General features: G+C 39.6%; 1 protein-coding gene across 6 annotated transcripts in view; it reads left to right on the forward strand.

The window, feature by feature from the left end:
* Positions 1-12386, forward strand: part of LOC104590025 (exosome complex component RRP45A-like) — a 36164-nt gene that overhangs the window by 15849 nt on the left and 7929 nt on the right. For all 6 annotated transcript variants that reach the window (XM_088887726.1, XM_088887723.1, XM_088887722.1 and 3 more), the window contains 3 exons: positions 2867-2947; positions 3074-3262; positions 5980-6251. In XM_088887726.1, coding sequence (XP_088743852.1) covers positions 2867-2947; positions 3074-3262; positions 5980-6251 — 542 coding nt within the window. The remainder of the gene's footprint in view (positions 1-2866; positions 2948-3073; positions 3263-5979; positions 6252-12386) is intronic.

The following is a 12386-nucleotide window of genomic DNA, read 5'->3' on the forward strand; positions in this document are numbered from 1 at the left end:
CAGGAAATCTCTCATTAACTTCTCCAATCTATTAGCAACCTTCACTGGGATTTATCGGAATTCAAATCATATCTGATATTAGGAGAGAAAACTGGTAGCAGGTCATGAATGGCTTTCCAAGGAGAATTGCTTGTGGTCCTAGCTCTGATTCCAGCGTCCCATCCATTATGCTCCAGCTCATGAATACTTGCCACTATTCTAGCCCATAGCTTCTCCTTCTCCAAGGGGAATCTCCACAACCACTTTCCCAACAGAGTCATATTCCTTCTAATATTCCCAAGTCCCAAACCACCACATGTTTTACTCCTACAAATTATCTCCTAGCTAATTCTATGATCCCTCTTTTCCTCTCCCGGTTCTCACAGGAAATCTCTCATTAACTTCTCCAATCTATTAGCAACCTTCACTGGGATTTTAAACACCGACAGGAAAAAGATAGGTAAATTAGCAAGCGTGGCCTTTTTTGCGCCTTGCGCTTTTAAAACATTGCTTAGGAGAGGTATGAGAGATAGTGAGTGGCTCCCTTGTTCTCTTACTTTCAAAATTGGAAAATGCCTTTTTGGATAAAAAAAAAACACTTTAGATGGTAGAATTTGGTCTCCTCGCCTAATAGCCTCTTTTCTTGTGAAAACCTATCCTTCCTAAAGTACAAGCTTTGTGTTGGGAAATGTTCCTTGGAAAGATCAAAATTTGTGATATGCTATAGAAAAGAAGGCCAAATAAGTGCCTCTCTCCTTATGTGTCTATCCTTTGCAGGGAAAGTGGTGAGACCCCTTCCTCATTTATTAATCTCCTACTCTTTTGTGTCTTGCATTTGTAAATGCTTATATTCTCTTTTTGGTTGCAAATGGGTTCCCCCACAAGATGTTGTAGGTTTGTTCAACTCCAATTTCTTAAGGCAATGGAAAAAGAGAGGAAGACTGATGTGGGGGGCAGTAAGAGCAGTGTTGGTGTGGACTGTTTGGGAAGAAAGGAATTAGAGAATCTTTGAGGAGAAGAGTAAATCCAAGGAGGAATTGATTGAAGCCATAACAATAAGGATGCACATTGGGTAAACACTTTGGATCTTTTCCAAGAATTCTCAACAAGTGATATAATAAGGTCTTGGACTGAAGTGGCACAAGCAGTAAGACATGCAGAAAATGTAAGAACTGAGTGGAAACCTCCAACTACAAATAAGCTAAAGTTGAACTTTGATGGTAGCTTGTTGGGTAATCTAGGAAGAGTAGGAATAGGGGGAGATTTTAGAAATCACCAAGGAGTGGTAGTGACCTTGGATTTACTCTTCGAGGAATTGATTGAAGCCATAACAATAAGGATGCACATTGGGTAAACACTTTGGATCTTTTCCAAGAATTCTCAACAAGTGATATAATAAGGTCTTGGACTGAAGTGGCACAGACAGTAAGACATGCAGAAAATGTAAGAACTGAGTGGAAACCTCCAACTACAAATAAGCTAAATTTGAACTTTGATGGTAGCTTGTTGGGTAATCTAGGAAGAGTAGGAATAGGGGGAGATTTTAGAAATCATCAAGGAGTGGTAGTGACCTTGTTTTCAGGGCTGATTAGCTTTGCAGACTTGGCCCGGGCTGAAATATTGGCTCTTTTACAAGGACTGAGACGCAGTACAGCTTGGAATTAGGGAATTGGAAATTGAAGGAGATTCACAATTAGTCATCTCAGGGACCAAGAAAATCAGTTCAGTTCCTTGAAAATACAGACATGCTTTTAGGGAAATTGATCTCCTACAAAGAGGTTTAATACTAATTCCAGTTGGGTAAGGACTGCAAATGGGATGGCAGATGTATTAGCAAAACAAGGAGTTGAAAGGCCTCTTCTCTTCTGGGCAAAATTGTAATCTGATGTAATTTGGGCTGGTGGGGTTGCCTAATAACTGTACTAAGTTTTCTGAAATTATAATAAAATCCTTTTGCTAATAAAAAAAGTTAAGAATATAAAAGCATCCAAAAGCACTGTGTGGAAAATATCTTGGTGATCAAGTGAGGTCACCCTCCATGAGCACCTTATCACGTAGGTGTTGCCTAGGTGCTTACCTAGGCATCACCTTGACAACTATCGGTGGCTGTAAGATGGATGCTCTCTTCTGATGGGGGTTCATGGCACCTTTGACAGTTTATTAGTGATAGGATGCAAGATATTTGGCCTCAAGGATGAATGCTTTTTTTTGGATGAATAATATACTAAACAGCTTTTGTAATTGTAAGTAAATGCTTAAGTACAATAAGGCATCATCCGTAATTTTGGGATGGTTAGATTAAAGCCTGTATACATCATCCCTCAATCTTTATACGGTATACCTTATTTAAATGGGTATTCAGATCAGCAATTCCTTTGCAAGGTGTGGTATTTTCTTCTTCTTCTTCTTCTTCTTCTTATCTCTCTCTGATGAATTAACCTACAATTTGATGTTCAATTTGTTAGAAAAAGAAAAATATATACACAAAATCTATCAAAAAAATTTTAAATTATCAAAAAAAATTATCTGCCTCAGACTAATGTCCATGGATGCTACATGCTATGTACACTGCAGAGTATTATCCAATTGAACTTTGATCTCTGCACCAATTGTCTTCTCTCACAAAAGAGATTTTAGCAGAAAGAAAACCATATTAATATAAAAACTATCAATGTTACCTGCCCTAAACTAAGGTTTGTGGATTCTATATTAGGGAAACTGCAGTGTACAATCCAATTTATAAGTTTAGTCTCCACATTCTGCAGAGGACTCCAAGCATTTTGGGTTAGTGGAGCTTGATAAACGATCTTCTCTTGTTGACCAAGAGAAACCTATGTCCTGATATTTGATCTATTTCAAATGCTCATCTTCTTTTGCATTTTGACAGGCGAAGGAGCCACTCCCTTTGATAATACATCATCTTCCTATAGCAGTAACCTTTGCATTTTTTGGTGATGGGAACACTGTGGTTGGTACACAAAGTCTTAAACCATAACTTGTTATCTTGTTCTCATCTGAATGCTTGTGTATTCAAGTTAGAACTTAGAATTGTTAGTTCTGGTTCATCTTTCTGACACTATGGGTTGCTGTATAGGTGATAGATCCAACTCACAGTGAAGAGGCTGTTATGGGAGGAAGAATGACTGCCACATTGAATACAAATGGTGATGTCTGTGCTGTCCAAAAAGCAGGTGGAGAGGGTGTCATGCAGAATGTGATTATGCAGTGTTTGCGAATTGCTTCTGTGAAGGCTACTGACATAACAAGCAAAATAAAAAATGCGGTAATGCTGGGCTTATTGCAACTTGGGGTTCCTTTTATGCAAATTTGTGCTCTTGTCTGTTTCATGCCCTTTACTTTGGAAAATGATAGTTTATCACAAGAGCCTATCTCATGGTTTGTGTATAAAAATTTGATTGGTTGTGGTGAATGCTTTACAAAGTGATTTTTTTTGTTAACTAATTTCTTGTGAGCTTTTTTGTCCTCTTTGTTTTACTGGATGCAGCTTGGTTTATAATGTAGTACATTTGCACAAGTAAAGGTGATAAGTTCTAAATCAACCTACTTGTTTAAATAGAGATATTGGGATTTAGAGAAAAAAAGAATGCAAGAGGGGATAACTGGGGGACCATAACTAATATAGAGCCACACTCCAGTAATTTTTGTTTTCACTGGATGACTTTTTGTCTTGATTATTATCATTATGGTTTTTTCTGAACCGGCATCTAATAAAATTACAGTATTATTTTTCATTTTGGTTTTGTTGGGTTGGTAATTATTTCAATCAATGATTATGGCTAATATTGGAAACCCAAAAATCTGAAGTAGCATTAAAAACAACCAATGAATGAAAATTATGAATCAAGGGGCTGCGGTTGAGCAGCTTCTTATGTGTTATTGAAAGCCCCGAAACTTGTATTGATTGAGTGTTTCCATAGCTGTTGGTTCTACATAATCATGGAGTAGGTTTAGACCTTTTTTTTTCTAATATTCTTTCGGAATATACTGCATTCAATTCCTTTATATTTGATATACCTGCATGGGCTATCTCTTTTCTTATAGGTCTTTGACATACTTTGCATTCAATTTCCATAGCTATTGGTTATACATAACCATGTTTGATTCACTTCAGAAAATTGAGAAATAGGTCTTTGACATTTTTCTTTTTAAATCCTTTTTTTTTGGTAAATAAATTATCTTCCGTTAATTAAAAAATTGGTTACATGAAAATCCCCTTAGAGAGGTGTGAGGTGCCACCTCTCCAAATGGCAAATGCATAAACTACAACAGAGATTACAAGAAAGTTAATGTTAAATCAGAGTTACAGATTCGCCCAGAACAATGTTTCCCTATTTGTCCCTTGTTTTGCCAAGACATCGGCAAAAGCATTAGCTGATCTCCCAACCCACTGTACTGTTATAGACATATTTCTTGTCAGCCACTTGAATTTCTTTAACTCATTTTTGTAGCCCCAAGTGACATCCTCTGGATTATTTAGCCAATCCACCACTGTCTTAGAATCCCCTTCAATCAGAAGCTGCTCCACGCCTACTTCTTTTGCAAGAAGTATTCCTTGTATTGCAACTAACAGCTCTGTCCGAATAGAGTTCCCAACACCTAACAGGCCAGAGTAGAGTAAGACAACCTCTCCAGCCTCATTCCTCAGTACACCTCCCATCCCAGAGGGACCCGGTTTATCTTGGCTATCCCATCAAAATTCAGCTTCAAAGAACCAAGAGGAGGGGGACCCCAGCTAGTCAATACCCTTACCTTGGAGGAGGAGGTTCTTGCTACTAATAACCAATCCTTCCAACAATCAGTAAAAGAGAAATGGTTAAACAATTCCTAGGGTCTTTAACCAATGTATTGACTTGTACATAATGCAGTCATTTAAGGCTTGACTGCTTCCCTTTTCTTGGCAGATTCTGACATTTCTTTCTTCCTAAACTGTCCATAACAAAGCTGCTCGCATGCACCTCCACATATCCCGACTACACCCAAACAAAGATAGAAGCCAAGCCCAGAGCTCTGCAGTTACACTACAAGATAAAAATAGGTGGTTACAATCCTCCACATGAGATCTGCAAAGACTGCACCAGTTTGGTGAAATACAAAGGATGGGTCTTCTTGTAAGTTATCCATTGTGTTTACTTTACCATGCCACACTTCCCAACACAAAGCCATAACCTTGGGAGGAATCGACCTACACCAGATTTTTTTGGAAGGGAAACTTTGTTGAGAGGATGTTTGGCAAAGGAAATTGAAAAAGGAACCACAAGAAAACGACTCATTGGGGTTAATGGCCCAAATCCTCTTATCAAGCTTCGAAGGATCCAACCAAACCTTATCAAGGAGACAAAGAAGAGTAGACAAAGTCTCAACTTCCTCATCCCTTTAACCCTCTACGGAAACCAAAGTCCCAAGACAATGCTGACAAATTTAAAATCCATGGAAGGAATTTTGAGATCACCTCTTTTTTATACAGAGAAATAGAGCACAAGGATGGAAAAAGGTCTTTTAGAGGGAGATCTCCAGCCTAAATGTCCTCCCAAAACTGAATAGAATTACCAGAACAAGCATCATACCTGACACAACTGAGGAAATGCGGAAGAATTTTATGAATTGCTTTCCATGGTGTAACTAGGTTAGCCCTCCTTGACGCGCCAGCATCCCATCCACTCTCTGAACATCCATGAATACTCTTCACCACTTCGTGCTAGAGTGGTGAAGAATTTTTCTGTGCTGAGCATTTTTCTCTTCTAAACAGATGATCCAATAGTATTCTAATGATTGGAAGGAAATACATTGGACATTTTCGTTTTTCCTTTTGCATTTTTGTTTCCATGTGTATGTTTCATGTGTTTGTGGTGTTTTTCATAGCTGTAACATTACCACTTTTCAAGCAAGAAATTATATCACATATTTGCTTCTATCCTTGTTAGACTTCTGCTTTCATCATTTTACCATTTCCATGTCTAAGGTTTCTGGAATTTTGAGCAGGTTGAAGCATACAAAACAGAAAGTTCTCTTAGGAAGATCAAGCGTCACCCATCTATGGTTGCTATAGATGTCAGTGGACCTGAGAGTAAGGGTAATCAATCAGTTCTTCAGAAAGAAGGCATTTTTTCAAGGCATGATAGGGAGAGGTCAGCAATTAAACCAGAGGTGAGCTGTAATAGTGATATTAATGGTAAAAGTGAAAACCAATCTCAGCAAGGAGGAAGTGGTGCAGGCAGTGACAATAGAAGTTCCATTGGTGGCCCATCAAGATGGTATGTTATTAGATTTTCATATATTGCCTTTTTCCTGTGCCACTTTTTACCAATTTTTGAAACTCCTTATGGAGATTGTCAAAATTTTCCTTTGTTTATCAATTTTGTATTCATGGGGGAATTTCAAACAATTTCCGTGGTTACTTCATTAAAGCGGTAGTATAGAGGCCAATGATGTGGATCCAGAATGAATTGTGGTCAACCAAGAAATCTGTAGATTGAATTGATAAAAAAAATCTAGACTGATTGGCTGACATGATTACAGAAAGGAATTTATATTTTGGATTTATTGTGATATATAGATATGACTACAATGAGTGGAAAAACAAAAAGCTTACATGGTTAATGAGCTAAAACCACATACATATTTTCATGTATTTTTCTATGAAATGAAACTATGAAAAACCTTCAAATAAGTGCTGCTGTGGCTGTCTTTTTTCCCCTTAAAAAGATAAGAGTTCCTCCTTTAATATGCACAAGCACAAAGCATATGGAAGGAGGTTGTACTATAGCCTCCAGCAGAGAAAAACGAGATCAGCCTACGAATGTTCCTAGGCAGCAGCTGCAGCACCCAGAATCTGTTGAATAGCTGAAAAAAGAAAAGAAACAAAAGAAAAGACCACTACTCACAGGAGGTTCTTCAATGACATGTTGTCTATATTCCTGCCTAAGGAATTAAGATGGTTTATGGTATTGTTTTTATTTAAAATTGCTGTCGTCATAAGTGTTCAACTATGATGCTGAAAAGACATGATACCTGAAAAGCTTACAACCAATCAACCAGCAACATAAAAGTGGTGACCAATCAGGTGGGCTTTCATCAATATTCATGGGGGGCTTTGATTGGTCAAAGTGTTTCTGGTACCACATCTTTCCGGCATCATAGATTTTTCCTCAACATAAAGGATACACTGGAAGGAACGATGGCCTCCAACAGACATTTCCATAGGAAAGAATCAACAGCTGGACCCAGCAGGAGTTATAAAAGGATTTCACGGATAGAATCAGTGGTTAGAGTTTCCCTCATCCACTTGAATGATGATATCAGTAAGGTGTTTCAAAAATTTGTACTGAAGTATCAGCTTCCAAGTTATTGGCATTCTGATGGAGGCAAGGAACCCAACCATGCATCACCACCACCTCATAGCAAACCTGGAGTTTCCTAGTTCTCAACCCTTCTCTACAATGATATGCTGATATGGCCTATTGGCTTCTTTCGTGTTTTGGACTAAAGCCCAATGTTCCAGTATAGGAAGTGTGTACTTGGAAGAAAAAAATGGGATTTCAAAACTAGAGGAAGTTCTACATTCTCCACCAATGAGTTCTCACAATGTATTCTGACTTTGTTATTTTTAAGTTCACAAATGCTAACCAAGAGGGAGGTTCGTGAGGGCTTCATTTGTGGAATACACAGACAAAACATCCAAAAGTGAATGCACATACCCTCACAACAACTTCCTTGAAGGGGAAATGAGAAAGTCAATGCATACTTGAGTCATTGTAGAAAGGTTTAAGATTGATGGCTTGTTTTTTGTCTGGTTTCCATTCAAAGAGGTTGAAATTATATTCAGAAGCCTTCTTAGTTTGTTGTCAAGGTCTTTAGCAGATTGATTTCAAAAGCTGACGAGATGGGCATAATTAGGGGATGGAGAATAGGAAGAGAAGAAGTGGTGGACACCCATTTACAATTTGCAGATGATATTATCATTTTTTGTGAAATTGAAGGAGATCAATGTGCTAGAGACCTAAGGCTTTTTGAGAAGGCGACAAGCTTAAAGGTAAATCTGAGCAAAAGTGTGGTGGCAAGGGTCAACATGGGTCAAGAGGAGATAGATATGCGGGTTAGAGAACTGAGGTGTGGATCAAGCGACTGGCCTTTGAAATATTTAGGACTCCCTCTTGGTGCTAACCCTGGATCTTTGAATTTCTGGGATCCAGTAGTGGAAAGATTTGAAAAGAAGCTCTCTACTTGGAAGAGAAATTACATTTCATTAGGGGTAGGATAACTCTCATCAAATCCACTTTAGAAAACCTCTTGGTTTATTTTCTCTCAGTGTTTGAAATACCTCAGCCCATTGTCAAAAGATTAGAGAAGATCATGAGGGATTTTTTGTGGAAACCAGGAGAGGAGAAGTGGGATCATCTCATTAGATGGGATATTGTGTGTAGAGGGAAGAAGAATGGTGGCTTGGGTTTGGGTAGGATTAAGGATAAAAATAGGGCATTATTAGGCAAATGGTTGTGGAGATTCCCGTAGGAGATAGATAGACTTTGGGCAAAAGTGGTGACTAGCATTCATGAGCTCTTTGAGAACGGGTGGAATGCTGGGGTCTCTTGTAGGGCTTCCAGAGCTGCATCGTGGAAAGCAATCCACAAGATCCTTCCGCTTTTCCTCAATAACATTAGGTATGACCTCAACTTGGGAAATAAAGTAAGATTCTGGGAAGATCTCTGGGTGGGTGAAAATCCCTTGAAGATTACATTTCCTTCCCTTTTTGCTTTATCATTTCTCAAGGGTAAACCTATTGCTGACTTCCTATTCCCTTCACCTTCACTTTCGGGGTTTGGATGGAATTTGAGTTTCCGGAGAAACGTCAGAGATTCAGAATTGATTCATATATCCAATCTCCTTCTTTTGCTGAAGGGTTTTTCCTCGACGGCACTAGAGTAGACACTCGGGTGTGGACTGGTAATCCCTCGGGGGCTTTTAGTGTCTCGTCCTTTTTTGAAGCCTTGGCCGCTCCTCTCTCCCTTTCAGCTTCTTTCCCATTTAAGGAAGTCTTGTTCCGTCCTGTTCCCCCAAAAGTGAGTGCTTTTTGCTGGGAAGTTTGCCATGGTGCAATCAACACTTGCGATTTGTTGCAAAGGAAAATACCTGGATGGTGCCTCACTGCCTCTCTCCAAATAGATGTCTTGTGCCATTTAGATGGTGAATTTGCCCTTCATCTTTTTATTTCTTGCCCTTTTGTAGGTTATATTTGGGATAGAATTTTTGCTCCTTTTGGATGCAGGTTAATTACTCCAAGGAGTTTGGTAAGGCTGTTTGATCCTTCTACCTTTAGGTGGCCAAGAAAAAGGGGAAGATTGATGTGGAGATGCACTAAGGCTGGTGTCTTATGGTCGATTTGGGAAGAAAGAAATCTCAGAATTTTTAAAGATAAAGAGAGAAGTGCTGAGATTGTGCTTGAATGCGTGTTGGTGAAAGTGGTGCTCTGGGTAAAAACAGTGAATTTTTTTTTTTGATCAATAACAGAATGCTTTATTAGATTATAAAAATTGTGAAACTTTAAGTACAAGAGAGGGGAGGTAAAATATCTTAACTCCCCCACAATAGAGAACAAGAAAGAAAGCTAAAACGTGGCCCAAAACAAAGAATCCTTAAGCACCCCTTGCTTGGCTAACCCATCAGCCATGGAATTAGCACTTCTCTTCACCCAGCTGTACTTCACCTCAATATCCCTACTCAGCCATTTAAATTTTTTCATTTCATTTCTGTAGCTCTACAAACCATTGCTGTCTTCCTTCAACCACCTAATTACCACCTCCGAGTCCCCTTCAATGATCAAGCACCGAATGTTTAATTCTCTTGCTCTTTTGATTCCTTCCAGAGGTCCTTTTGCACTGAGCCGAGGTAGCAATTTCTTTCCACTTTCTCAAAAGATCAGCCTTGGAGAAATCTGAAAAAAGCTCCAAAGATTTCAGCCAGTGACTAACCTTCAAGTGTATCAATTCAGTTAAATTCTCCATAGATCTTTCCTTGTCTGAAAAAAGTCTGGAGTTCCTCTCTTCCCATACGGACCAGCACACAGCTGCTCTGATGCTTCTCCACATGATCTTCCCTCTTTTCTTAGGCCATCTTGAGAACAAGCTTTGCAAACTCACGGGGGGATTCCAAGTGCATCCAAACAAGGATGAAGCCCACTCCCAAATAGTCTTAGTAACTGGACAAGTAACCATAAGGTGGTAAGCTGTTTTCCCATTAGCTTTGCAAAGAACACACCTATTGGGAAGTAAGCAACAATTAGGTCTCTTTCTTTGAAGCAAGTCAGTTGTGTTTAATCTTTTCCCAGGAAAGTTTCCCAACAAAAACTACCAACCCGAGGAGGAATGGGTTTATTCCAAATCTCATTAACAGGGAAGGAAAGGCCAGAGGGAGCAGGAGGATGGACCAAAGTCACAAAAAACGACGCACAGGGGAAGGAACCATTGGAGGATGGGGTCCAAATTCTGGAGTCATCCTTACTTGGGTCTAAGAAAACATTTTCATGGGTGGTGATAAAACTCAGATTAGATGTTTGTATATGTTCAGATCAGAAGAAAGAGAAGGAAAAGAGAGAGAGAAGGAGGAGAAAGAGAAGAAAAAGAAGGAGAAAAGTCACAGCCGAACTAGAGAGAAAAATCTCAAAACCTCTAGTCGGCCCTTCTTTTATTTATACTCTTCTAAGATATACAAGGATTACCATTGTGCCCTCACTTAAGTGAGAGCCACATCAGCAGAGCAATACATATATAACTAAACATAAAAGGACTGTACTACCCTTGTACAACCGACTCTAACACTCCCCCTCAAGCTGGTGAGTATATGTCATATAGTCCCAGCTTATTACATATGTAGTCCACTCTTCCCCAATTCAACCCTTTGGTAAACAGATCTGCCCATTGATTTCCTGTGTTCACATATGCTGTACTTATCACTCCATTAAGCACCTTCTCATGTACAAAGTGGCAATCCACTTCTATGTGCTTCGTCCTTTCGTGAAACATTGGATTAGAGGAGATATGAGCTGCATCTTGGTTATCACAGTATAGCTTCATAGGAGTGTCAATCGAGTATCCCATCTCCTCTAGTAGATGCTTCAACCACACCAGTTCACATGTTGTGTGAGCCATAGCCCTATATTTAGCCTCTACACTACTTCTTGCTACCACTGTCTGCTTTTTACTCTTCCATGTCATTAAGTTCCCACCAAGAAAAGTGCAATACCCTATAGTGGACCTTCTGTCAGATATGGACCCGGCCCAATCAGCATCCGTGTATCCCTCTATCTCAAGACTTCCTCCACTCTTATACAACAAACCACGACCTGGAGCACCCTTCAAATACCTCACAGTCCTTAGGACTGCCTCCCAGTGTGGGATTTTTGGATTCTGCATAAATTGACTCACTACACTGACCGCAAATGAGATATCAGGTCGAGTGATGGTTAGGTAATTAAGCTTACCCACCAGCCTTCTGTACCTTCTCAGATCCTCAAACTCCTCACCTGTATCACTACCTAATCTAGCATTCAGTTCCATAGGTGTTTCAGTTGGTCTGGCACCCAACAACCCTGTTTCCTCTAGCAAATCAAGAACATATTTCCTCTGGCACAGATTAATACCATTCTTGGACCTTGCAACCTCTATCCCTAGGAAGTATCTTAGTTTGCCAAGATCCTTTGTCTGGAAGTGATCATGCAAGTAAGTCTTCAACCTGTCAATTCCTGGTTTGTCACTGCCTGTGATAACAATGTCATCTACATATACCACCAAGAGAATCTTCCCAACATTTGATTCATAGCTGAGTACGGAATGGTCAACCTGACACAGTTTCATTCCAATCTTCTTCACCACTTCACTAAATCTCCCAAACCATGCATGGGGAGATTGTTTAAGTCCAAGTCTATAGTGCCGCTGATGAGGGGAGAGAGATGACTGAAGAACTGTTGCCGAACCACCTCCATCAAGATAATATTAGTCCACCAGCTTCATGCCCTCCACCAATCTTCATCCCTGTCTTGAGATCCTGAAACACACAAGAGAAAGGGTAAAAAGTTATTGAACAATTAAGAGACTGAGTCAATTTACTAACAGACATTAGGTTAAAGGGAAACTTGGGAACATATAAAACTGAGGAGAGGGATAATGAGTTAGTGTCAACATTACCAACACCACATATGGCTGATGTAGAGCCATTGGCAAGAGTAACAGATTGGGAAGTGGAGGACGGAGAAATGGATGAAAACACACCTGGAGTTCCAGTCATATGATCGGAAGCTCTAGAATCTATAATCCAACGGGAAGATGTGGATGCCAGACAAGTCGTACCTGTGTGTGCAAGGGTAGCTATGTTCTGTTGAGATGTACCCTGAATAA

The sequence above is a fragment of the Nelumbo nucifera genome, chromosome 5, assembly GCF_055504915.1.
Source record: "Nelumbo nucifera cultivar China Antique chromosome 5, China Antique-T2T, whole genome shotgun sequence".
Taxonomy (NCBI): domain Eukaryota; kingdom Viridiplantae; phylum Streptophyta; class Magnoliopsida; order Proteales; family Nelumbonaceae; genus Nelumbo; species Nelumbo nucifera.